General features: G+C 32.2%; 2 protein-coding genes across 3 annotated transcripts in view; both read right to left on the bottom strand.

Moving 5' to 3' along the window:
• Positions 1 to 27,500, bottom strand: part of LOC126742453 (uncharacterized) — a 1,408,556-nt gene that overhangs the window by 138,068 nt on the left and 1,242,988 nt on the right. The gene's annotated exons all lie outside the window — the stretch shown is intronic.
• On the bottom strand, positions 164 to 27,500 carry LOC126742271 (chymotrypsin-like). 2 transcript variants are annotated; one of them, XM_050448897.1, is made up of 5 exons: positions 27,361 to 27,500; positions 14,129 to 14,319; positions 13,824 to 14,054; positions 13,371 to 13,550; positions 164 to 491 (listed from the first exon to the last, which is right to left on the bottom strand). In XM_050448897.1, the coding sequence occupies exons 1-5, from the start codon at positions 27,415 to 27,417 to the stop codon at positions 299 to 301; spliced, it is 852 nt and encodes a 283-aa protein (XP_050304854.1). In that variant the 5' UTR covers positions 27,418 to 27,500; the 3' UTR covers positions 164 to 298. The 2 variants fall into 2 exon arrangements, with proteins under 2 accessions (XP_050304854.1, XP_050304855.1); XM_050448898.1 differs by having other exon boundaries at positions 14,129 to 14,316; positions 27,361 to 27,461.

Raw genomic sequence — 27,500 nt, 5'->3', positions numbered from 1 at the left:
CTTCAAAAATATAAATGGAAATGTGTGTGAAAAAAGAACAAATATTGATGACATTCTATTTTAATGCAGCTCATCTTAGAATTCGAATTTTCATTGCTTAATTGAATTTAAATTTGGTGCCGGATTTGACCACACTTTGATACATGGTACATTAATAAATAAGTTACTTGCTTTAATATTTATTTGCCATTGATAGATTATTACACATAATTATTTATCACTTTATAATTATTATATTCAAAAACAAAGTCGAATTTACGGTAACTGACAGTATAGTTAGGCTCATTTATAAGATTCGCTAGTTTTCTTCATCGACGTCTGAATTTTCCGATATCCATTTTCTATAGTAAATAATATTAACATAATACGCTGATTTGAAATCCTCACAATACATTTTCGAAAATTCAGGTCTATACGCTCCAGATGATACAATTCCATACTGTTTTCCATTTATCGCTACAGGTCCACCAGAATCACCTCGACAAGATCCTCTGGAAAATTTTAAAAATCTTACAAATGAGTTTAAAAACATCAATAAATTTTTATGTAAAAAAAGTAAAAGTTAAAGTTTTATTTGATGTTATGGATCAAAAAGATAAATTTTAAGTTGCAATATTCAAGTCAAGCTAAAAAAATTTATTGTTTTACTGGTTTAAATAAAAGTTCAATAATACGCAGGGTGTTTTCAGAATTATGCTATTTATTTTAACACTTTATAGACCTCGTCAAAAAAGTTAATATACCAAAAATAACCTATATAAAATCCTAGTATCCACAAACTAAATAATTTTTTTTGAATTTTCAATGCGCTCTTAAAGTTCTTCCCAAGTATTTACTGCTGCATCATGATACCAATTATAATTTCAAATAGCCCTACAATCGCAAGAAGTTTAATCTGCGGAGCGAGGAGACCAATAAATGGGTTCATTGCGGCCTATTTGAAAACTTATATAGATATTCATGAAATCTGTGTCATATTTAGAAGAACATCTTCTAATAATTGTGGCATATTATGCCAAGCAAAATTTAAATAAATTTTATCGCTCAGTCGAGGTGGAAAAAAGTAGGGTCCAATAAGCATGCTATTTACAGCAGCTCAAATATTTAATAAATGATCTATGTTAAAAATTAAATCTTTTTGTAGCATGCGAAATTTTTACTACTCAAATAAGATGATTGTTGTAAAAAATTTACACTCAATCTCGTGTAAATGTGGCCTCTCGTGTAATATTGTTGAGATTCTTTTACTACTTAAATTTTGCTTGTCACAACATTTTTTTTGTTGCCAATTTCACTACTCTTGGCCGACCTATTTTTAGATAATATGGAGAGTATTTCCATTTAGATATTGTTAAATAAAAATAAAATTTAAACTGGTTTAGGTACGTGGATATTTGTTTCTCAATAGTTTTCATTGATCCTTTAAATATTCTTAATTCTCTTAAGAATCTACATTTATATATAGAAGAATATTGCCCTAATATTCTTGATATTATGATTACTAAAAAGAACGACGACTTCTTTAAAATATTCCGAAAACCAACTCAAACCGCCTACGTTGTCCCCTTTTAATCTAATCATCCCCTATAATACAAAATGACATCCTTAAGTTGTTACGTTATATCCTTTTTCTTTCCAGATTTTCAGAATTATGATACATAATTATCAAACGAGCATCAAAGAATTTTATCGGAGTACTATCTCTCTTGTAATAATCTCTAAGTAACAAACAAAGTTTAGCTCATATTCAAAAAAGTATATACTGAGATGTACAGGCTGTCCTGCCATATATTTTCAAATTCAAAAAACATTTATTTGCCAAAGAAAATAAAAATACAAAATATCAGTTACTATGTTGTTACTATGTTAATTTCCTAGCAAAAGGTATACATGTCGATTTAAAAAAAACCGATACACAAACCCACTTTAAAATAAAAAAGGACTTATGCATACAGGACTCACCCTTAGAAAATATATTCTAATTTGAACATATATTTACTGTTTTCAATAAAAAAAAACAGGGTGAATGCCAAAGGCAAGGGCGCGTAGAAGCGAAAAAGCTTATACATATAATATTATTTTAGGATATACAATCAATTAGGATATATTATCAATAACGCACACAATGCAAATAGTACTTCCATTATTTTTCATTTGAAGATAAAAACAAATCCAATACTAATAAACCTATATCAAGAAACTGTATGTATTATGTATTGATTTCAAATTGTAAGAAACCTTTTAGTATATTTTTTGATTCTATAAAAAGAGTCATTTTTTGCATAAGCAAGTGAATGAGTCCACATTTGAATAGCAACAGAGCTAAAAGATCGCTGATACGCAGTTATATGATGTTGGTTTACTCTATAGCGAATAAAAGATCTAATATTGTGGGAGTGATCGCAAATATTAAATAGCTCTTTTAGGTATGGCGGTTGTCCAGTTTTGATTATGTAATAAAACATTTAACGGTATACATGATTATGTCGCTTTATTTACATATTTAGATAAAAGTGCGATAATAATTAGATAATATGCGACTTCTGTAGGAGATTCCATAAGAAAAACTCATACAGGCATTTTGCAGTTTTTTGATAGAATTAGAAATTGTACTTGTAATTGCATTATTATAAACCACATCGCAATAGGTAAATAAAGAAAGTGTTAATTTATTACATGATAAGTATTTAGTTTTGGCTGGAATGTGACGCTTTAGAATAGACCCCTTAGATGCATATAAGCAATGCTATTAACAATAAATCCTAAATTTTTGGCTTCATCCACTACTGGTATATTTGTATTTTGAATTTTTAGAGTATAGTTTTTCCCTGCTACTTTAAGTATAATTTTATTGGATCCTATAAAAAACGCACATAATTTATTAGCCTTCAATTTTAGATTGTGATATTTAGCATGTTTAGAAATGTTATTATTAAATTATGTTCAAGGAAGAGGTAAGAAATTGGGATAAAACGGCGTATACATCATCAGCAGACTGCTAAAGTATCGTATATGACAATTTTGTTTCCGTGTCAGCTACATACAAGAAAAATAATAAAGGTCAAATAATAAGGTCATTGTGGTATTCCAGTTTTTAAATGTACATAGTTCGATTTTGAAATTGAGTGTTATTTAAAATTACAACATAATTGAATTTATCAGAAAGACAAGACTTTCATAAATTTAGTGAATTATCTGAAAAACCAAAATAGTGCAATTTTGCGAGTAACATGTTATGATTAAGTAGGGGAGACCGGTGTCAATTGTAACAAAATATGCTTTTTTTTTTCGTCGGTTAATCTTGCGCTCTAAAAAACTAAATTTATTTTGCTCTACGTTCGATAAAACTTGTCGAAATTTAAACTCATAAAATTTATACTATACCACTTTTTAGGAGGCTGTGATAACTGTTACAATTAGCACAAGCTGGTGTCAATAGTAACAAGCATGGTGTTAATTGTAACAACCATCTATACCGACGCAAAAAGTAAAGAAGAGGTTATAATAAAATACTTCACCTTAAAAAAAGTTTATTTTTTACGTAAAATAGTAAATAAAAAAATATTAATCTTATAATTCATCATCAGAATTACAGTTTACGCAAACATAAAGTGAGTTTTTATCTGTGTAGGTTAAATGCGCCCATTCTCTGCAAGTTCTACATTGTATACATTCTTCTGAGCTTAAGGAATATGATCCAGAACATACTAAACAGAAAGTGTCATCATTAGAAGAATCTGAAGAGTAATTTTCCACCGCTTTTTTCTTAACTGTTTTATTCACTTTCTTGCTCTTATTTTTATTTATTTTGATGGTGTCATCTTTGCCAATTTGCCGTTTTACTGAAACTTTTTTCTTTAAAGTTTGTCCTTCAATAGAGTTTTTTTCTGGTGTGTCAGTCAGTATAGCAGTTTTTCTTTTCATTCGACCCCCTTTTTTCGCTTTAGAAAGATCGGCTTTGGGCAAAGGTTTTAGAACATCAAGTGTAATAAATGCTACCGGTTGTAGTTGAGGCGAAGGAGTGGTGTCCCTGACAGTTGATGGTCCTGGCTGAGGTAAAGAATTAGTGTCCAGTAGCGGCTCGTCAGGGGACGCGGGTGAAGCGCCGCTTCACCACAAATTTTAAAAAATTTAAGAGTTTTAAAATCGACATCTTTACGTTTACAATTTAATTTGTTTTATATTTTATAACAAATTAATTCTTTATTTCATCTGATTTATCAAAATTAGTGTAATCCTATAAAGAATATATTTGTAAAAGTATTCAGAAACCCGAGCGCGCTAAACATATTCTCATAACAGCAGCGGCGACCGCCACCGCATGCGTCAATGCAGCACAATTAGCAGAAACAATAATCCGCTGCAACACCTCCCCCGCGCTTACGACGGTTGCTATGGCAACGGACGGACAAACACGCGGGGTAATTTACAGAACGGCGCTGCGTATGCATGCCGCTGCCAGGTTCTTATTCTATTGACTTAGTTCTTGTTTATCGGAAGTAATTTCCATCGCGTTCGGGAATTTTTTTTATAAAATGTTGCCGTTATATGACCCAATTTGCATCTTGATAGAAACACCGTTTTCTAGGTGGAAAAACGATGATAAAAAGGACTTTTTAAATTCAGAGAGACCTAAGCCTTTTCTCGATATAGAAAAGCAGGGAAAATCAAAAGACAGAACCTTCGTTCGTAGGTTTAGAAATCAGTGGTACTCTGACTATAAGTGGTTGTGCGGTAGTGTTTATTTAAAAAAACTATTTTCTCTGCACTGTCTGATTATTGGTGTGAAATCGAGTGTATGGAATAAAGAGGGATTTAATAATTTTGGAAATGTGACAAGAGGTTGTAGTAGACATGAAGCATCTTCGGAGCACATTCAATCTGCCTTGTCCTTTGTGAATTTAAAAAAAAACCTTACAACTATTGAAGACGCTCTGAAGGAAAATTCCAGGTTATGTATAAAACAATTTAACGATAAAGTACTATTAAATAGAAGGTTTATGCAGTTACCTATTCGTGCTACTGTGTATTTAGCCAAGCAAGAGCTAGCATTTCGGGGGCATGATGAAACTTATTCTTCGGACAATCGTTGTAATTTTAAAGAACTTTTGCACTCGTACATATCGATTAGTAACATAGATATTCAAGAGCATTATAAAAAGGTATCATCTATTTTCTCTGCCGATTCAAAAACTATTCAAAATAAACTAATAGACTGCATTTCCGATTATCTCGATGAACATATAGACCGCGAAATAAAAGAATGTAATTTTTTTTCTATTCAAGTGGATGATTCAACGGACATTCTTCAAAAGTCCCAATGCAGCATAATAATTAGATTTTTAATAGTGCAGGGAAAGTGGTCGAAAGATTTTTAGGATTCTTCGATGTAAGTTCGGACCGAACAGCTGATGCTCTTTTTAACTTAGTTACCAAAAGAATAGAAAAATATGATTATCGTTCGAAATTAGTGGGGCAGTGTTTTGACGGTGCTAGTGTTATGTCTGGACATGTAAATGGTCTGCAATCAAAAATTAAAGTTGAAGCTCCACAAGCCGTTTTTGTACACTGTGCAGCTTACCGTTTTAATTTAGTACTCCAACAGAGTTGCAGTACTATACCACAATGTCGTATTTTTTTTTGCAAATGTGAATAGTTTTCCCTCATTTTTTCATCATTCTTCAAAAAGAACTTATGTAGCTGATCAGATCATTAAAAGAAGAATACCTACGTCAGCAATAATGCGATGGACATCTAACTCTAAGATTGTAAATGTTATTTATAATGAATGGGATGTTTTAAAACAAGTATTTGCTGAAATTAGAGATGACAAAACTTCGGATCAAACTTCAATAACTCAAAGCGTTGGTTTCTTGAACCACCTCCATGATTTTGAGTTTGGTCTTTTCATCAGCATTTTCAGTGACATTTTCGAAATTACTAATATTCTTTTTGACACGTTACAGAAACGTTCACTAAATATTAGCCTTTGCATGTCACAAATTCAGAACACCCAGCAACTTATTAAAGAAAAGAGAAACGAAAACAGTTTCCAATCATTATTTGATTTCGTGAGTTTGAGAGTGTCAGTGCCATCGAATTATCGTCATGGACGAAAAACTTTGACGACCAAAGAACTTTTTCAAAAGTACAAAGTTCTATATTATGAACTTTTAGATACAATATTAGGACAAATTGATACGAGGTTTCAAGATTTGGAAAAAATTGCTTTTGTTACGTTGATAGATACAACTAAGTTTGAAGAGTATTCTAGGGATTTTCCCATTGAATCAATAAATAATTTAAAAGACTCTTTCCCTAATATATTTACTGATTTGCCACGGCTAAAAAATGACTTCATCTATAATGACGAAAATAACCGCAATATTCAGTTAGATAAACTGCTGGAACAGTTACACGAAAATAGTGACATTTTTAAAGAAGCTGCAAAATTAATTCGTCTAATTGTGACCATTCCTTCTACGAGTGTTTCAGTTGAACGTAGTTTTTCTTGCTTAAAAAGAATTAAAACATACCTACGGAATTCAATGACAGAAAATAGGCTTACTAACTTAGCAAAGATTTCTATTGAAAAGGAACTTTTAAATGAACTTATAAGTGTAGAACCATTTTATGACGATATCATTGATAAATTTGCAGCTTTAAAAGACCGAAGAATAGACCTTATCTTTAAAAAGGAAATAAATACTGCCTCGGATGTAACAATAAGCGTGGGTAAGTGTCTCTCTAATATTAATTTTTTATTATATGTTTTAAAATTTTGTTTTTGCTGCTTATGGTATATTTTGGGTTTTGCGCTTCACCTCTTCCTAAAGTCACGAGCTGCCACTGTTAGTGTCTCTTGTTGTTGATTGGTCTAATTAACTTTCAGCTATTTCATCAGGTTTAGCTGTAGGTGATTTTGTTGAAGATTTAGTTTGCTGTAGGGATTCATCTAGTGGTCTATCAGTTACCGTTGATGGTAAAAAATCTAAATCTTGAAAAATTCCACGGTTAAAGGGATAAATGCCGGTGCAAGAAAATCCTGATATAAAAAATATTTCTTGGTGTAGTGGCTAAAAGTAAAGATGATTTAACAATTGATGGTAAATCATATATTGTCATACGCTTTCCTGGATTGTTCTTTATCCATTGGTCGGCGTAGTTGTTGAAATACTTCTTAAAAGGACCATATACACCACGATCCAGTGGTTGGAGACGGTGGGAAGTGCGTGGTGGAAAAAACAACAATGTTATGAAATTTGCTTGGCAATAATCTATTAATGAAATAGATACATGTGAAGAATGATTGTCTAATAAAACCAAAACTTTATTAGTCTCGCTGAGATTAGCGTGTTTCACAAAGTGTTTAAAAAAGTCAAGAAACTCATTTTCTTGCATCCACCCGGACTTATTTCCTTTTCCTACGCATCCAACAGGTCCATCTCTAATAAAATGTTCCTTAAAATGCAACCGGGAAAATTCAAACATTGGCGGAATTGCGTTACCAACAGCGTTTACAGCCGCACACAGCGTATCAAATGTTCCACGCTCCTGACTTGCTACTGATCCTACTTGCTTGGTTCCTTTTTTTGCAATGACCTTGGTTGGCTTTTGCATCGTGGACACACCAGTCTCGTCAATATTGTAAATATTTTGTGGCTCAAAATTGTGTCTTTTCAAGACAGTTGCCAATTTATCGAAAAAGTTGGAGACATTTTCTTTGTTGAAATTCACGGCTCGCGCAAGACTTGTTGCTTGGGGTGTGCGAAGTGTTAAATGAGGATTTCTCCTCAGAAAAGCTACAAGCCAATCTTCACTAGCCTGTTCTACTTCATTTCATTTTTGAGGATAGTTGAGCCGATTGGCAGATGCAAACTGAAAAGCTAGTTTACGAAGATCCCGTGTAGTGAGGCCAAAGTACAAATCGACAGTTTTTTCACAGTATTTGACTAGCTGTGACTCTTGCTCAACAGTAAAAATACCCTTTTGTAAGGATTGTACCCCACCTTAGGCTGTAAATTATTACATAGTGCATTTACAAAGCGATTTAATGAAACATGGCACATTCTATAACTTTAAGCCACTTTTCTAACAGACTGCTCATTACCAATAACCTTTCTTGCTGTTATGTTACAATTGACACCGTAGTACATGTTACAATCGATACCTCATAACCTTTAAAAGAAAAGTGTACATTTTTATTTACTTAAGAAAAAACAGCCAACCGCTATCCACTAAAAAATAAAGCAAAAACTTTATCAAAGCCTACCCTTACCTTAAAATATTGTCAATCTTAACACTTTGAGATTCACAAACAAAAATGTGACGACACGTTTATTTACTTTTTCGGCGGTTTATTAATATTTGCCTACAGAACGAACGGCATAAACGAAAGATATATTCAAACTAATTACGGGTCAGCAGAACCGCATTATTATTATGTTACTTTCGACACCTGTTACAATCGAGACCGGTCTCCCCTATATCAAATGCTTTATTAAAGTCAAGTTGTTAGTTTCTTATCTTCATTATGTCTTATATCATTAATAAGCTTTACAAGACAAGTAGTTGTACTGATTTGTTTACAAAAGCCATACTGACAACTTGAAATGATATTATGAGAGTCACAAAATTCTATTATAATCAGATATAAATATGTCTTTCCAAGATTATGGAAACAACCGCTAGAATACTAAAAGGCCTCAAATCCTTAGCTTTGTAAGATAAGAAACTTTAGCTAGTGGTTTGATTATAACTTTTTTAAAACTGGTCAACCAAGAGAGAAGACAGCAAAATAAAAAGTAAACAAGAGAGAGAGCGGGGTAAAACTTCGGATAACTCTTTACCCTCCTCAAAATTTATAAAACCTCTATCACAACCCCGTCTTGATCCTAGACTTATCAAACACTTAAAAACTCCCTCAAACCCCGACCTGGGAGCTGGCAAAGCGCCACCTCTGAGTGTGGAACCAAGGTTTAATGAGGTACTAAAAAGGAAACTGGAGGAAGAAATTCAAGAAAGGGATTTGTGGATTGAAAGAAGAGATAAAGAGATCTACGAGATCAATTTCAAAAACATAGAACTCACCGAAAGACTTAAAAGCTTAGAATAAAAGATATACTCGATGACCTTTAAAAACCATTCTTTCCAGAAGATCACTGACTTGAATAACAAACTCGAGGAGGTAATGAACCATAACAACGTCCTAACCACTAAAAACGCTAGACTCAAAAAGCATCTGGCGATGCTGGGGGATCAGACTAAGGATGTAACAAAACTCCAAGAACAAACGAGGAAAAGAACTAGGGATGAGGCGAGCCTCCGTCCTCACAAGACAGAGGGGAGCAAGCATCTAAACTGGTTTACCCTATTAAAACATTCAACAGGGAACTTGAACCCCCAACATCATCAGATGCAAACTAAACAGTCAATTACACCCAAAATCTTAAAAACCCATTATATATGCCCTTAAACAACCTCTCCCTGGCGGGAAATGAGAGGAACGCGGATCCCAATATATCAAAAGTCCCAAAGGTGATAAGAGACACCGTAACTTAGGCCACAAAATATAAATTAATTAGTGAAAATAAAATGTACATCACAAAAGTCCAAAAAGATAGATTTATGATTAACACTTTTTCTTAAAACGCCCCAAGACTATAGAGAACTTACAAAGCTCCTCAAGGAAAGGGAAATGGAATTCTATTCCTTCTCTCTTGAGGACGATAGAAAACTAAATGTGATCCTGAGAGAACTGGACCAAAACTTCAAACTGGAAGAAGTTTAGGGGGAGCTGAGACTAATGGGGTTTGAGCCTGAGGAAATGGGTTGGTTTAAAATCGGCTTAGAACGAAAAACGCCCACGGACCTCATCAAATTCCTCGTCCCGAAGGATCAAGAGGAAATATTCAAAATAGAAAACCTTTTGAACATTAGGGTCCGTGTCAAGCGTTTAAGGACTCATACTATTAAAAACATTAGGTAAATTGGGCAGTGCCATAGATGCCAAGAGTGTGGACATGTCGTGAGCAACTGCAACGCAAAGCCTCATTGCCATAAATGCAAGGGCGATCACTTTTATTCAAACTGTGACAAAAACAGAGCAGCTCCGGGAAAGTGTTGTAGTTGCGGTGGCGATCATCCGGCGAGTTTTTGGCACTGCCCAATAAATCCAAACTTGAAAAACATAAACAAACAAAAAAACAGTTTCGCTGATACCTTAAAAAAACGACCGGCACAGGCTCTATGACCAGGGGGGCGGGGCCTACGGCGGGCACTTCAGGAACTCATCTGAAACGTCTTGAGTTGACTATTAAGAATACAAACCTCTTGAATCTACTAAGTTTGCCTAATAGGATGTTGGAAAAAAGACAACTTGATGGCAGAGTGTGAAAAACTAAACTCAAACTCGGCAATCAAGTATCTTCTGGGAATCCAGGTATAAATCCTAACAGGATCAATTTTTTTTCTCTCTCAGTATCTTCTCATAACCCACAGTCCCAATCCTTAACAAACACTCCAAACACAAATCCCACACAAAACCCAAATCCCATGCCAAATAATTGATAAACAATCCTAAAACACCGTAAAAGACCAGCTACGTTTACACCTCCGTCCGACCGTTTCTCATGTACCAAAAGTTCTGCATGCTGAGGGGGATGAACAGCTATATTGGCTCGTGTCCAATGGCATCACACCAAGACCTTATAAATACAAGCAAACAAATCCTATACCGGTCAGTTATTCAGTCAGATAAAAAGATGGCGCCAAATCTCGACAGTTCGCAACATGCTAGTCCGGAAGAAACCAGTGTATAACATCAGAACAGAGCCATGACTCTTATATCGCACAAATATTAAATCTGAAATCGTACATATACTTCATTAAATCTTCAAACTCTTTATTGAGGCATAAAATAACTTATACATAAGTACGATGTATATTCCCTAAATAAAAAATAAAATTCGTTATCCATATGATTATTTTATCCGATATGTTAAATAATATTATAAATAGATAAAAAATACAAGTTGAAATATAAGAGTCCTAGATATTTGCGAATAAAACCATTGAATAAGATAAAGAAAAAAAAATTACCCCAAAGTAAGCCATAAATAAATTTTAAAAGTATCTCAAAAATAAACATCAGAAACATTATCATCCGAATCACTAATAGATACTGTATTAAGGGATTTGACAAGTTTCTGATACTTTGAAGGAAAGTCTACTTAAACTTTTGCGCAATCACTAAACCCGAAGACATGACCCCTGAACCAACATGCGTTTTTAAAGTGAATGCGAGTTTTTTTCAAATACGCTGAGGTTCTCAGCAGTAAGAAGTTCAGTTATCCCTACACATGATCCCTTAAGTTACAATGAATCTTTCCACGCTTACAATTGAACTGAGTAATGAACACAGTGAAAAATCAAACAATTAGACCTCTAATAAAATGTCTGAATTTACTGAGTTAGACAGTTGACTTTGTAGTTTTGAAACATCTCCTAAACAATGTTTGCAAGATCTTAAAAGGGAAGTTGATCAATTAGGGATTGGCTGACCAAGGTAATTGACCGCCAGGTTTTCGATGAGTGCACTAAGAGACTTAATATTAGCAGAAGTACTGGTGCTTTCGGGTTTTGGACAAGAATTACTTTGTTGATTTCTTCTAGTCATGGTCAACGCTAACTTGAAACAGCTTTAGATAAATTATATATCTGATAATGTGGGGAAATTTAAAAAAATTATGGGACCGACATGAACGACATGTCACTCGTGTTCACCCATACGCACTTCTCGGTTTATATTGGAAAAACGTCGCTTTCAACAAGAATTAAAGAACATGTGAATAGACCACAATATTCGGCTTTTGGACACCATCTTAATTTTTCAAAACACAATTTTTCACCCAACCGAGATAGTGATGTCATATATACCAACTATACATAGATCCAACAACCCGAAAGTTCTAGATTGCCGAGAGGATCCTAAAATAGCTTGAGAAATCAAAATTAACCCTTCCCATTGTCTTAACATTAAAACCCATGAAATAAATCTTAGAAATATACTTTGAAATTGTTGATTTTTATTAAAAATAAATAATAAAAATTAGCTAAATTAATAAAAATAAAAACATAAATTTAAAAAGCACCAGTTTTTAAAAGTAATTTTTTTCGTAATGCATGTATTTTAAATAGTCTTTTGTTCTTTCTGTGTGCGATAACAATGTTGATATATTTTTTTCCTTTTTCTATTCATGACGAGATATTTTGGCATTTACTTCTGTTTTGACATGTGAACGTTAACTTCTTATTCTCAGTTTTTATTTGTTTTTTAAATATGTATACTAGTTTTCCGTTTTTTCTGTTATTTTAAATCTTTGTACAGCAATCTAATTTTTTTGTAATTTGTCCCTTTTTATGTAATTTGTTTTTCTTTATACTCTTTGACATGTAAGTAATTTTGTTAAATTTGTTTATATTAGGTCAATTTATAATCATTTTGCTTGTTGTCCCAAAGCAGCCCTGAAGATAGTCTAACCGACTGGAAGGGCTCAGCGGATTATAATTAGGAGAGCGGATTATTATTATAGGGCATTATGCGCATGGGTGAGCACGAGTAACACAACTTTCTGTCGGTAAATTTGATAAATTTCCCCGCGTTATGAGACATAATTTATTTAAGGTGTTTCCAGTTAGTGTTGACCATGATCAGAAAAAATAAACAAAGTAATTTATCTCCAAAACCCAAAAGCACAAGTAATATTAGAAGTACTGGCAATAGAGTGCCTTAGTCAGGGTGTAGAAAACGTACGAAACGAAAAAATGTAAAATCAATGCATAATACATTGTAAATTAAGTAATTGGCATGTTTTTTTTCTTTGGCAAATAAGTGTTTTTTGAATTTGAATTTGAATAATAATTAAAAATTACACTCACATACAAAAACTTTGTACTTATCTCGTCTGTACGCAAAATGAATTTCATAACTTCTTCATTTTTGCCAAACTGTTTGAAAAGCGTCCGGTAAAATACAAATGAAAAGATTCGTACTAAAAACCATACAACTACAGAGATTTTGATAAAAGGTAAAAGCAGTAAATACAAAAAAAAAGAATTTACCATGGATGCTTTGAAAACATCAAAATTTGCTTATTATCATTTTTATTTTTTATTTTTTACTGTGTCTTTTATTATACAACTTTGACATAGGTGATTTATGGTCTATCCACTTTTAATGAATCCTACAAGGAGTTAAAGTAAATTACTCAACTTTGAAAATTCCCTGTATGACCCATCTTAAAATTTATTAGTTTTTCTATTATTATAATTAAAATGTATATTGAAAATATGTAATTCTGTTTCTTTACCTTGGAGGTATTCCATATGAAACGCAAATGAAACCACTTTCACATTTATTTACGGCAGGTAGTGTAACATTTACTGCATGCAAGTACTCTGTTGCTTTATCGTGAAATGTCAGTCCAAAACCAGTTACCACAGCTGTTTTACCGCAAAATGAAGAATCTGGTTCGTCTTGAGATGCCAGTCTGGTAAAAATAAGTTATTAAGAAACTATTTTGCACAAATTCCATGAAATATGCCGAAATTACCACGTTACATATTGCCAGATTTTTGCTGGTGTCTGAGACAGAGATACAAAATTTGTTGTTATATAAGTTTTTAAAACTATTTCTATAAAAATGTCAAAAATTTAAATATTTAAGTTATAACGCTATTCCTCAGCAAAATCGATATATAGATATAAAAATTAAGATTAAAAAATTTCATAGATATTAATATAGACTACTTGATCAAATTACCTGATTTTATTAATAGTTTTAGAAAAGGTTAATGGATTTTTAAGATATAAAAGAGCAATATCGTTTACTAAATGTTCCGATAGCCAAGTACCATTGGGTCCAGGAATGTGATGTACATTGTAACCTGGATGTAATATTATCTTCCTGGGTTGAATTACTGATTGTATTGGCACCTTACTTAATGATGAATATCCTTTAAAAATATACAAAACTTCGGCTGGCACGTGATCCCTAAAATAACATGAAAAATGTTCCGTTAAATATCTAGCAGTTTATAATTTATATTAGCAGTTTACGTTACTTACCAAGTTCTTTTATTATTACTTTGTTTTGTTACACAATGACCAGCAGTGAGAATATAATTTTTTGATATTATAGATCCCCCACACGAATTCCAATCTGATATGGAATTGCCTCGCAAGACTACAAGCACTTGATACGGATAATCTTCTATGGAAGCTACTTGGCCATTAATAATCCTATTTTGTAATGCCTCCTTAAACAATAACATATATAAATATACAGTACCTGCGTTTAAATACTTTTACTTCATCTCTTATTTTTGATGTAAAAACTACAATTTAGTTATAATTACAATATGACATACTATACTCCTTAATCCGAATTAATTTATAGAAATACAAAGGCCGAAAAACATATTTTTTTAGCGCAAAGTAGAACAATGAAACAATAAAGCACGATAAAAAAATGCCTATAACTCATGGATATATTAGTCATGTACTAAGTAATAGTATACTAACATACTCCAACGTAATATTAAGCGACTGACCACACAGATTTTGAATTACTTATTTTATTAGGTATTACGTCACTTATAAGAAAGAAAAGAAGAAAATAGACTTATTTAAGTATTTAAAACAAATATGAACTTAAATCTTCAATGATACCTTTTGTTAATTTAATTTAATTTAAGTTCAGTAAGCTTTAAATACAATAATTAACTTAAGGAATAATAGATTTTTTTTATACAGATCGTCTTATCGTGAGCTACGTATTACCCAAAATAATGGCAACACCGCTTAGTTGCGGCTTGCAGGCGGCGGAAATTTTCGTTTTTATTTTTTGAACCGGGAGTCAGCAGACCTCACTTTGCTGTGTTACTGCACGTTGCATCAATAATTTTTGAGTGTTATTTTCGTGTTTTTTTCACTATGGCTGTTTATATCCCTTCCGAAAAAGTTCAACTAATTAAATGGTTTTATGGAGGCAATTCGGCAGTACAATGTAGAGATTTGTTTTCAGTGACATTTGAGAATAGACCGATTTCTTGTGCAAAAACAGTTTTAAATATGGTTACAAATTTTGAGACATCTTTTTGTCTTCAAGATTGTAAAAAATGCCACACAAGACGTCAAGAACCCCCTGTTGAAGTGGTCCAGGATATAGAACGGCGGGAAGAAATGGTTTGCAGTACCCTAGAACTTGATTCGACATGGTCCACTAGAAGTGTTGGAGAGAAACTGGGAATGAGCAATAAAACTATTGCTCGTATCTAGAAAAAATATAGGTACAAATGTTTTAAGTATTCAAAAATTCAGGAAATATTTCCTGAAGACCAGTGGCGAAGAATGGAATTTTGTAAAACCATGATGGAAAAGGCAAATGAAAACGAATATTTTTTAAAAAGTATTTTGTTTTCTGATGAATCTTTTTTTCCACTGCATCGCAAACACAATCATTCCATTGTTCTTTATTGGTCTCAGGAAAACGAGCACAGAAGTTTTCGGTTTCGTACCCAGTATCCTTAGAAATTGAATGTTTGGGCAGGTATTTTGGGCGACAATGTTATAGGGCCATTTTTTATTGATTGCACTTTAAACGCCCAAAAGTACCTTGAGTTCCTGCATTCAAATTCTGCCTGATGTAGACCTGGGATCGGTTTATTTTTTTAGCAAGATGGTTGTCCTGCTTATAACGCGGCTAGGGTAAAAGAATTTTTAACAAATATTTTTCCTAACCGCCTTATTAGTGGGACTGGAGATATTAAATGGCCTCTTAGATCTCCAGATTTGTCTTCAAATGACTTTTATCTGTGTGGTTACCTTAAGCAGACCATTTACAAGCATGAATTTAGTAGGCCAACAAATTTAGAGGAGTTGCGAAATAAAATTGTCGAAGGTGCCAATTCCATTTTACTTGAAACTCTTTTGGAGGTGCGAAATAGCTTTTACGATAGGTTAAGTTTTTGTTTAGCGAAAGAAGGCGGTTTATTTGAGCCTTTTATTTAAAACATTGATATGTGGTTAAGTTTGTTTATTAGAGTTTTATTTCTGATTTTTTATTATATTTTTATCAGAGTTGATCATTTATTTTTTATTAGAATAACGCTTTAATTTTCATTATACAAAACACAGCATATTAAACATTTTAAGATTACAATTCTATGCGGTTTAATTTTAACCATTGTCATGTCTGTAAAACCTGCATAAGAATAAATATTTTAAAAATATTTTGGGACATTTTGTCGCCAAACGACGCAGCTCCCACGAAAGTCTAGATAGTTCTAGCCGTGACACTGGTTTCGTGGCGTCAAAATTGAAGCCGAGATTTGGCGTCGCACGCCGTACAGTGGAACGACTAAGTGGAGATACCGCGGGACCTAATATTTTACATTTTACAAGATAATATATTTTTTATTATTACGTATTTTTAGGTATATGATAAATGTTTTAAATATTTATTATTATTTATTTTATTGGAAACGTTCAGAAAAATGTTTTATGCAGATCCTTGATGATTCTTTTATCACTACGTCGTCTCTTTCAATGCATTCTAACCATCTTTTCTTTTGATCCGGGTCATTGGGAAAACGAAAAATGGTAACCCTCTCGGTATCTTTATAATTGCTTTTGCACCCAGGAATGCAGCAAGAGGTAGGCATTATTCTAAATAAAATTAAGATTGTAAAATGTAAGTTAAAAATAAAATTGTTAATTTACCCACCTAATTTAAATACCGAATTTTTATTCTTTTTAAAACTCAAAGCGAGTATCAAAATAGTTTGGTAGTTTAAAATTTTAAATGCGTAATCTTACTATTAACTACAATAATAACTGCAGTAAGATATTATTTCGAATCAATGCAAAATATGTGCCCCAGCGCGGAATTTTTGCCATCGCGATGCGATCGTCGCCTCGCATGATTTCGGCTTCTGTTGTGAGGTATCGATGGAAGCAGGGATAAGTGTCCAGGCTAGAACTATCGATCGGCTACGGCCCGGGGCGGTGCTCTTTCGCAGGCACTCGTACACGCGCGACATTGCAAAATTTCGCCTCTATGCGGTTTCCTATAACTAACGAACGAAAACACGATACCCAGGAGCTGAGGTTTACTCTATTACCCTCTGAGCGCGTTTCTTCTTTTCAATATCTTACCTAACTTTGTTATGAATAATGAAATTGAAAATTATGAGAAAACCTACTTATTTAATAAAAATACATAATTTGAACCAACGTTTCGGTTTTTATATCTACTACCGTTATCAAGGTAATTATAGTTAAATTAAATTAAGAATATAAAAAAAATATATACTTATCTTTTTAATCTCTCGTCTACATTTATTATAATATAATATATTAATTATACTAATTTAGTGAATAAAATAGTCCTTAAAATAGCCCAAGACATAAAATCTACAGTTAAAGAGGTAATGAAGAAAATCCTTTTGAAGAAAATGAAACAGATTTTTTTCTTTAAATTGCGTCTCTTAAGTCAAGGTTTGATGCCCGTAAGTAGTACCAAAAACATAACATTTGTTTTTATGGGATTCTTGAAGAACATGCAAAAATCTTAAGCAGAAAATTGACAAAGTTTTAAATGAAAATATGAAAATTTCTATTAGTCCCGATTATGTTATGAAGGCATACGAAGTCGGTAGCAGGAGGGAAGAAAAAATTCGGCCTACTGTCATGGTGCCATAAAAATACTAACTGAATAAAAAACTTTTTAAGTAATAAAAGAAACCTACATAGATTGAAAATTGTAATATCTGAGGATCTAGTTCCAGGAAAACCTGTGTTTCTTTCTTTTTTTATTTTTCGGATACGTCGATTAGCATTGTCACTTACGCGTTTCTTCCAATAATTTTCTATACAGGGTACCTCAAGTAGAAACTGTGTCGTGAACATTAATTGTTTTAAATTAAACACCCTGTATATCATGACATTTTGTACTTTTAAAATATATGCTGAATACTTTTTGAATGGCATACCATAAGCCAGCGGTTTGTCAAATCTGACGTAATAGACTAATAAAACATACATCAATAAAAAATAAAAATTTATACATTATTTATTGCAACTGATGGTCAACATTCTGTTCAATTACTTAAATGCATTTTTGAAGTCGATTAATAACTTCAATTTCCCATTTTCAATCACTTGCGGATAGATTAGTCTATTTTTTTTTGAATTGTTTGCTGTAAATTATCAACATTATTTGGTCTATTGATGTAAACCTTAAAATTCAAATAGCCCCTTAAAAAAATTTAAAGTGGTTGTATCCGGTGACCTTGGGGGCCACTCAATTGATCCTCTTCGTCAAATCCATCTGTTAGGAAAAGTTGCGTCAAGAACTGTGCCAAAATAATAAGATCCACTTACTTTCTGTTTTAATTTCATATGTTTCGTTATTCTGTATATATGACAAACCATTGACTTTAGGCATATGGCTTGCTAAATACAAAGTATTCAGAATATAATATAGAATAACGTCCTAATATATAGGGTGTTCTATTTAATATAAAGAATATTCACGCCATCGTTTTTACTTAAGAAACCCTGTATAGAAATATTTTATTTTAAAAAATGCATGAAGTAATAGTGGTAATCGATTAGTTCAAAAAATAAAAGAAGAAGACAATACCTGAATTTTAAATAAATTTATTTCTTTCATAGTAAATGCACTGTATATATTTATTTTTGGAATACAATGGCAGAAAAGGGCAAATCCTATACTATTCGAGTATCGTGAGTAGCGCCAGTGCTATAAAGGTATTTGTGGATATTTTTCTAAAGTTCTGCATCCGCAAGTTATAATGTTCGGGAAAGATGTACTTTTGAAGTTGTGATTTCACAGACTTGCGTTTCTCCATAAGAAAGAGTCCCGATCTAGCGACGTTCTAGAGGTCTATAGATGCATTCGATATTCATGAGTCGCATGTCAGTCACTTCGGAAGAGCATTTACCGTAATGGTATTGATAAAATATAGTTTTACTAATATAGGTTCGCAATTTTTCTTCTATCCGCCAAACTTTCGATTTTGGATTTCCTATAAGATATATAAGCCTCTTTTAGAGAAAATTAGGCAGCTTCAAAGGTGCAGAGCTCCATATGTTAGAGCATCTCAAGAGGTAAATGAATCTGAACCTTGTAAAGCGTTAAAAGCTGTTGCGGTGTATTTTCGTGTTAAAGAAAGCCCTTAGATTTTGAAAAGCCGCTTTAGCTATTCCTGCTACATGATCATGCCAAGACTTATTGCTTACCAACCTCTTGCAACCTCTACACCTAGCAAGTGAACTAAGGAAGACAGCGACAAAGTATGCTCGGACATAATAAGAGGTGAAGAGGCAGCCCTCTTTATAAATACAGCAGCCGGGGTCTTGGTTGCGTTAAACTTAATAAGACTGCACTGATCCACTCCAAAATTATGTGCAGTTTGGCATTAAGAGTTATAACCTGGCCCTGATCATCGCCTAAAGTAATCTGTAAGGGCGACTTTCTCGCCTCGATCTAAATATGCATCTTATAGGCAAACAAAATGCCGGTAGACTTGTGTTTTTGAAAACCAGCGGGTCGCTAATGATGTTGGTGGACTGCAGACATTGCAAAATTTGCTGGTTGTCAAGTTTCTCCATGACTTTAGCAATTGCCCGGACTAAAGCAAATGCACGATAATTAATGGTCACCGTCTTTTTTCCTTTTATATATACATCATCATAATATGCCCGCCGTAATTCAAAAAGACATAATATGCTGCTCAAGAATGCTGACGCATCTTATAAAAAGAATTGTTTGTAATTCATCATGAAGTCTAGCGTTTCGCTATTTTGCGAGTACAGTTAATATATTATTATTATTTGAGGTAGAAAACCGGACGACTCGTGTCCTTTGATTATACTATTTTCGTAATATAATGTTATTTGTAAGAGGTGCTTGACATCCGTCCACCCTGATGGCATTAAAAGTGGTTGAACTGTGCAGATTCGTGTGTGATATTTTATAAAATGCCTCAAGTAAAAAAGAATAATGAGAGACGCTCGTACATCCCGACACGTTAGAAGTCAAATAAAACCATTAAAAAGACTCATAAAATGCATTCTTTTGGACAGATTATTGCTGATTTATAATCCACAACAACAAATAATACGGAAATCATCCCAGAATTTGACCCTGAAATAATGGAAATATCAGAGTGGATTAAGATTATTGAGTGTAACGCTAATATTTATAAAACGTCAGATAGTTTTACATCAAACATTAAATAAACATAAAAGAACTGCTAAAACTTTGTATAATTTCATATGGTATGATTAAAGCTGGTCTAGTTATTCACGGTGCAATATTTTAAATAATACGTTTCATAGTTCATGAAATGTATATAAATTATTGATGCATCTAGCTAATAAACCAACATAAACCATCCAAAAGCGGTTCTTTATAAAAATTTGATTTCAATCATATTGGGAAAATAAATAAATTAAAATTACATTTTTCTGATTCAGATTTAGATATCATTCTGATCCACTAACGATGAAAATATAACGTCATCAGTAGAATTGTCAAATAAAGATATAAATGCTCTTTAGGAGCTTATTTCAAAAATAAAATATTTAATACCATTCCTAGAATTTTATTATTGCAACTTTGTTAACGAACTACTAGTAATAATAAATCACATTATATTAAGCTTCCAAAAACCAAAATATCTATATGTTTATATTGCGGAAAATCTGGACATGATAGAAAGGAATACAGGCATAAAAATAAAACATGTAATATTTGAAAAAAGGAGGGTCATATTGAAAGTAATTTTCATAATAACTAGAACACATTAGTTATTAATGCAGAGAGTTTATCGAAATTTTAAAAAATTTTATATATAAATAAGAAAGAAATTGTGGCTTTCATAGACTTTGACAGTGCGTATTCTCTGATCAAATTGGATATCGCTCATAAATTATATTGACATATGAAACCTCTCAACGAAGACGTCAGTCTATCTAGCTTTAAAGGTTCTGGAATAATTGTGACAGAATATGTTCACGCAAAAATACAAGTAGACGAAGTGAAACAAAATATAACTTTTTATATAACCGGAAAGGCTAATCTATATGATGATGTCCTTATAGGGAGAAATTTTATAGAAAACACAAATATAATGTACTATCGTATTGATGAAAGGCTTAGTTTTAAATACGAAGAATGTATTCCTACTTGGTTGAAAATTATTGATAAAGGAATACTATCAACAACACAAGAAAATGATCTTTATAAAATTCTGCTAGATTATAAAGATTGTATATTTTTTAGTTTATATAATCTTGGTAAAGCGCACTTAGTCTCACTTTTAATTGAGCTTACCACCACAGAAGAGACAAACAAATGTGTGAACATGATAAGCCAGTAACCCATCGGTCTTATCGCTTTAATGAAGGTGATAAAAAAATGCTGAGAAATATTTTAAAAGAATTATCTGTTGCAATTATTATTCGCGAATGTAAGTCACCATATGCTAGTCTTGCTCTTCTCGTAAATAAAAGGAATGCTGAAAAGCAGTTGGTAGTTAATATTCGTTCAGTTATTAAAATTAGACAAAGACACAATAACATTCCTATGCCATTGATTGAAGAAACTATTGATAATTTAAACGGTTACAATTATTTCACATGTCTCGACTTGGTATCAGGATACCACCAGATACGGACTACATTCCCTATACAACGTTCATTACACCAGAGGAGCATTTTTTATTTCATCCACCGTTTTTAGAAATCTATGAGGGAAGTATATATGCATCTTTAAAAGTATTATGTCACACCCTATTTAGACGATATTTTAATTCCGTCAAAAATAATAGAAGAAGGGTTGGAAATATTATGTAATGTTCTTAATATAGCTCGAGAATATGGTCTTATGTTGAAACTAGATAAGTCATCTTTTCTAACAGAAAAGATAACTTATTTGGGGAACAATATTATACTCAATCAAATAGCTCCATCAAAGTCAAAAATGATTGCGTTACAACATTTTCCCAAAAACTCAACACTAGCTTAGATAATTTCTTAGGGATATTTTATAAAATTAATAGAAAATTTTGCCCGAATTGACAGATGTTTATAAAAAAAATCATTTGAAGCAAATAATTTGCAATAAAGCTCTCTTATCCATATTTAATCCTAAATTACACACGATTGTGTATACTGATGTAAATCGAGACTGGTTTGCACGCATTTTGATGCAAAACTTCGAAAATAAAGCAAACTCAATAGCTTTCTTTAGCAAACAAACCACGGACATAAAGAGAAATTATCACTCTTTCGAACAAGAGTTGTTGGCAATTATTAAGGTCTTAGAATAATATAAATATTATTTAATTGGTCATGAGATTACTATTATTATTGATTGTAATGCAGCAAAAAATGCAATAAATAAGCAAGCGATTATACCGCGAATAGCCAAACGAATCTTGTTTTTGCAGGCGTTTTCATTTCAAATACAACATAAAGCTGGAAATTACATTAGCATGTAGACGTATTAAGTCGTAATTTAAATAATTCAAGTGACGTAGAAAAAGTATACCTAATAGAAAAAAATGATTGCTTAAAAGAGGTGCAAAATCCAGATAAAAATATTGCTAATATAAAAATAAGGTAATCGGAACATATTTAATAAATATAATTTAAGAGAAAATAAAGTGTATAAACTAACATCTTTTGGTGGTATGTGGCTGGTACTTAAGGCTTGTGGGTTGCAAATGGTCAAGGCAAACCACACGGTTCGGGTTTTTTTTTCGTTGATAAAACTTTAGAGAGCATCAAGCAAAAGTACTGGTTTTTAAAAATGAAGTCATTTATAACAAAACCACACTTAAATAGGCCAGACCACACCAGACATTACATTTAGATTATCTTAGTCCATTTAAATTAAATAAAACTGGTAACAAATATGTATTAGTAATAGTTGATGGATTTTTACAACTTGTTTACTTGATACTTACACTTACACATTTGATACCCCAAAATTTATAATCGAGAAACTTAATAATTTATTCTTAACATTTGGAAATCCACGATATGATGTAGGAGCAGCATTCACATCAAAAGCTTTAAAAGGGTTGTTAAGAACAAACAATTAAAGTTATTTACAAATGCTGTGGGATTACTGCAAGGAAATGTTGCATGTAAAAGGATAAATAAAACCGTGCAAGATGCACTAGAAACGTCAGGAGCCAATTTGGAACAAAATAAATGGGATAAAACTTTGCCTAAATACAATTAGGCATTAACAGTAAAACAAAGCATCGAATCACGCAAAATACGCCAGCGGAAATACAATTGGGAATCCAATTACATACGGATGGTGACAAATATGTTAGGGGTCTTGTCGACTTTAAGTATCTCCGATTTTGCAATATTTTAAAATTTGAGCATAAAGATTACTTTGAAAAGAATAGATTAAGAGAAAAAAATTTGCGGATCATTCACATAGGACGCTAAGAAATAATATTAAATTATGTCAAAAAAGAGGTCTGCTCTAAGAGGTCTACTCTACTCTATTTGATAATCGAAACTCGTTGCTATTGATAATTACATTGTCAAACTTTTGACATATGATCTTGCAGTTGCCAAAATGTATATATATGTAATAAGCAACAAGCATCGAAATCTAAAAAGTACCAAAACAATAAATAATACATTATGGGTGTCTTCGGTATGTTTTTTTACACGAAAATAAAGGGATTTAATTAGAAGAAAAAGTAAAATAATTTTTTTATGTTATATAAACAATTTCGTCTTTTTGGTCATGTTTTATGTATAATTTCATTTAAATTAAATAATTTTTCCAAAACTACAAAGTTCTTAGTCGCAAAAAAATAAAAAAAGTAAAGCTGGCACAGTTGAAATCTGAACCCAGGCCGACCGGCTCATAGTTCACTCTCATTACCATTAAGTCATAAAGCGCTTGGGGCGAATGTTCGAAAATGAGTTTATATCGTACATAGGTACACATTGTCATGATTTTTTTTGTTTTTATTATTTTATTAAAGAAAATGTTATTCATCCTCCAATTTTTTTCGCTTAAAATAGTCCAAATAAGATTAGGTTACTATTTCATATTCAAAAATGTTAAAATTCGAAGATACCTAAAGTCAACAGGAGCCAGCAAATGTTAGCCCTCGATGGTCTCCCAGGCACTTAATAATTGGGCCTGGGAAAAAAACAAGGAAGAATTGGAGAAGGACAGAAGGATGTAGACAGGCCAAGGAAATTATACTAGACCATGACGGCTCTAAAGCAAGGCGACTGCTAACAAAGACCCCACAAAGTATCAAAGATTTGGTGGAAATCCTGACCGGGCACAACAGTCTAAACAGGCATCTACACCTTCTTGGTATAAGAGAAAGCCCACTCTGTCCGACTTGCGGCACAGGGGAGGAAACTTCATACCACATACTAGGTATCTGTGATAGGTGGAGTCGCCTAAGAAGGAAAATTTTCGGAGCAACGACACTCCAGCGGGAAAATCTTAAAGATCTGGACTGGGACAACGTGCAAGCCTTTATTAAAAGGACGGCCGATTCAGTGAAGACCGCACATTGAGAGTGGAGGCGTGGGGGTAGGTGATTCTGGTGTTGGTGAAAAGAGACTGCTCAGGCCTACTTGCCGAGCTCTAGCTCCCCCTTACTACTACTATTACTAGCCTTCGATGGCAGATGTAAGTCGTCCATAGCAAAAAGGAAGCCTTTGAAGGCAAATCGTTAGTTCTTTGATGACACAAATGGTCCGTCAATGTCATGAGTTATAACCAAAGTATATTTTTGTCTTTTTCAGTTGTGACTGATAAATTAAAATAAATTATTTTTTTCCCTATTAAAAAGCAAATTCAAAGAGCATCATATAGTTGTTAGAGAAAAGAGTTGCCTATTCTTTTAGTTTTTCACAACCAAGTTATTGATATATGATAATGAATAGTATATGATAATGAATCTCAATTGAAATGTGTCAATTTTTCAAATTTAAAGTTGAAATAAGGTATGACAATTTTGTATAATTCACATTAGCACCAATCTCCTTACTCAACAGAATGAGTAAATCGAATAATGACAGCTTTGATCTCTTATTTTCATACTGGCTTGTGCTATTAATACAGCCATGTATTCAGTTACTTGTCAAACCTCTTATTTTAACAACTTTGGACTAGAAATAAAGCTATATCGTTCCGAATATGAAGGTAAATTTCATGACTCTGATGACGTTGAGAGGACGATTCTCTTGATAGTGGGCTAATGATTAAAACTCTTTCTAAGCTAATATATTTCGTTAAGATTAAAATGAAGAAAGGCCAGAAGGGAAAAAGAGACTTTGCTGTTGCTAACTTGGTTTGAAAGAAAAAAATTTGTTTGTCTGGTACTGGAAATTATAATACGGTCAAGTTAGGTGATAAATTTGAAGGACCGTTTAACATCTCTAAAAAGTGTGTTTATTGCACTTATGAACTGGTGACCCCAAAGAGAATTTTTTTTTTTATGGACGAAAAAAAATCAATTAGACTGCTTGTGCTGAAACGAATCAAAAGCATCTTATTTTACCAGATTTATATACGAGGCGCTTAGAATTTAATAAAAGATTGAAAGCTGATAGCCACAGTACCTTTATGTGTGAAGATTCTATGAGAAGAAATTGACAAATGTTTGTTTTTTTATAATTGTTAAACAAATCTACATAATATACAGGGTGATTCGTCGGCTGCCAGGAAGTCACAATATTGGACTTACTTGTGGCTACCTAATTTAGAAAATATATGCAACTCATTTGGTACTCAACCTTGATACTTTATGTTTAAAGAATAGAATTAGGAAAGCGACTCAATGTATGTCATTGCAGGAGATCCGAAACGCTTGTAGAGTATTAATTAAAAGGGTTTAACATCTCTGAATAGTTGCTTTTTATTGCTGATAATCTATATTTTTTCATTTTGTTTTAAATTTTTTGATTCTTTATTTGTTTTCTAATAAATTTTTTAGACATAAATCGTACACAAAATAATCTAAATAGTTAATTTTAAGAATGAAAAAAAATTGTTAATCAGGAAAATCAATATATATTTTTATCAATATATAAATCATATATTTTTAAAGGTGAATTTCAGATTTAGGAATTCGGTAAAATTTTTTGACTTTTGATATCTGAAAATTGGTACAAGTACAAGCAAGATTTTTTTTCTTAAGGATCACTTATTTTTATAAACACATAAATAAAAAAGTTTTTGTGTTTGGGGCTCAAGCCGTGGATACACTATATATCTTAAAAAAAATATATATTTTTTAATAGCTCTAAAATGTGTTATGTAGGTAACCTAGTAGTAACCTAATTTGGTTAAGGCAATAAGAAATAAAATATTCGAAAGTTTAAAAATTTAAAAAGAATAAAAAACATAATAAAGAACTAAATTAAATTTAGGAAAATAGCAATTTGTAGCGCCTAAATTAGATATAAAATTAATAGAACAGGTTTGTGACAGTCTTATCAACCATCTGCAAGGACATCTACAATTAGCGAGGATCTTGTCTATAATAAAGCATCAACTAACTGTTTAAGTGGTACTTATTCAGTAGATAGCAGAACAAGAATAAGTATTTAACCGGTTCCTATTTAGTTTTATAATACTGATTGAATATGAAAATCTTAACTAAAGTACTTTTTTTTTTACAAATACACTTTGATTAAACCAAAGAGCAATGTGACGTGGATCATTATCACAGAATTATTTAACCACTTTTATCCCTCTGCCATATGTAGTTCATATTCAGCAAAATATTCAAATTTTAGAATGCCTAGCGAGAAGCCTTAATTCAAATCTCGTCAGATGTATTTGGAGTATATTTAGAAAGCACATTATTAATTGTATGTCACTAAAAAATTTAAATTAAGTTTAGTATGGATGCATTTTATGTGGTTGATCAGGTTTATCATGCTTTTGTAGCTTGATTAACCAGCGCAGTAAATGGAAGCACATCTCAATAATAAAATATTTTGTTTTTAATAATTCTGTTATTAGGATAATATATTTTGAGATTATTCACAAGATTGTCCATATATATCACCTTTTTTAGCAGAAATTTATAATCAAGGAATAAAATGTACTGTAATTATAAAGACAAAAGTTAGAAAGATGAAATTTATTAATATGAAAAATTATATTATAAAAATTTAGCAAAAGATTATGAGCATTTTTGTTAACGACTTCTTTTTCATTTTAAGTAGTGTAGTATATATTTTTATTATTTTAATTTTACCTGCTGTGATAACTGGAAAATCACAATCCAAATGATGATACATTGCATGCACTTCATTTTGACTATATTTCAAGGAAAATTTTTATATGCGAAATAGTTACAAACATCTCTTATATACTATTTTTGATATTTAAATACTG

The sequence above is a fragment of the Anthonomus grandis genome, chromosome 11, assembly GCF_022605725.1.
Source record: "Anthonomus grandis grandis chromosome 11, icAntGran1.3, whole genome shotgun sequence".
NCBI classification, from domain to species: Eukaryota; Metazoa; Arthropoda; class Insecta; order Coleoptera; family Curculionidae; genus Anthonomus; species Anthonomus grandis.
This window is presented reverse-complemented; position numbering and strand designations above follow the sequence as displayed.

Excerpts from the sequence above, each read along its gene's own strand:
- LOC126742271 (XM_050448897.1), bottom strand. The coding sequence starts at position 27,417 with ATGAAGTGCATGCAATGTATCATCATTTGGATTGTGATTTTCCAGTTA. Across the intron at positions 13,551-13,823 it reads AAAACTATTAATAAAATCAG|ACTGGCATCTCAAGACGAAC; the intron begins GTAATTTGATCA and ends TATTTTTACCAG. Across the intron at positions 492-13,370 it reads TCATATGGAATACCTCCAAG|AGGATCTTGTCGAGGTGATT; the intron begins GTAAAGAAACAG and ends AAAATTTTCCAG.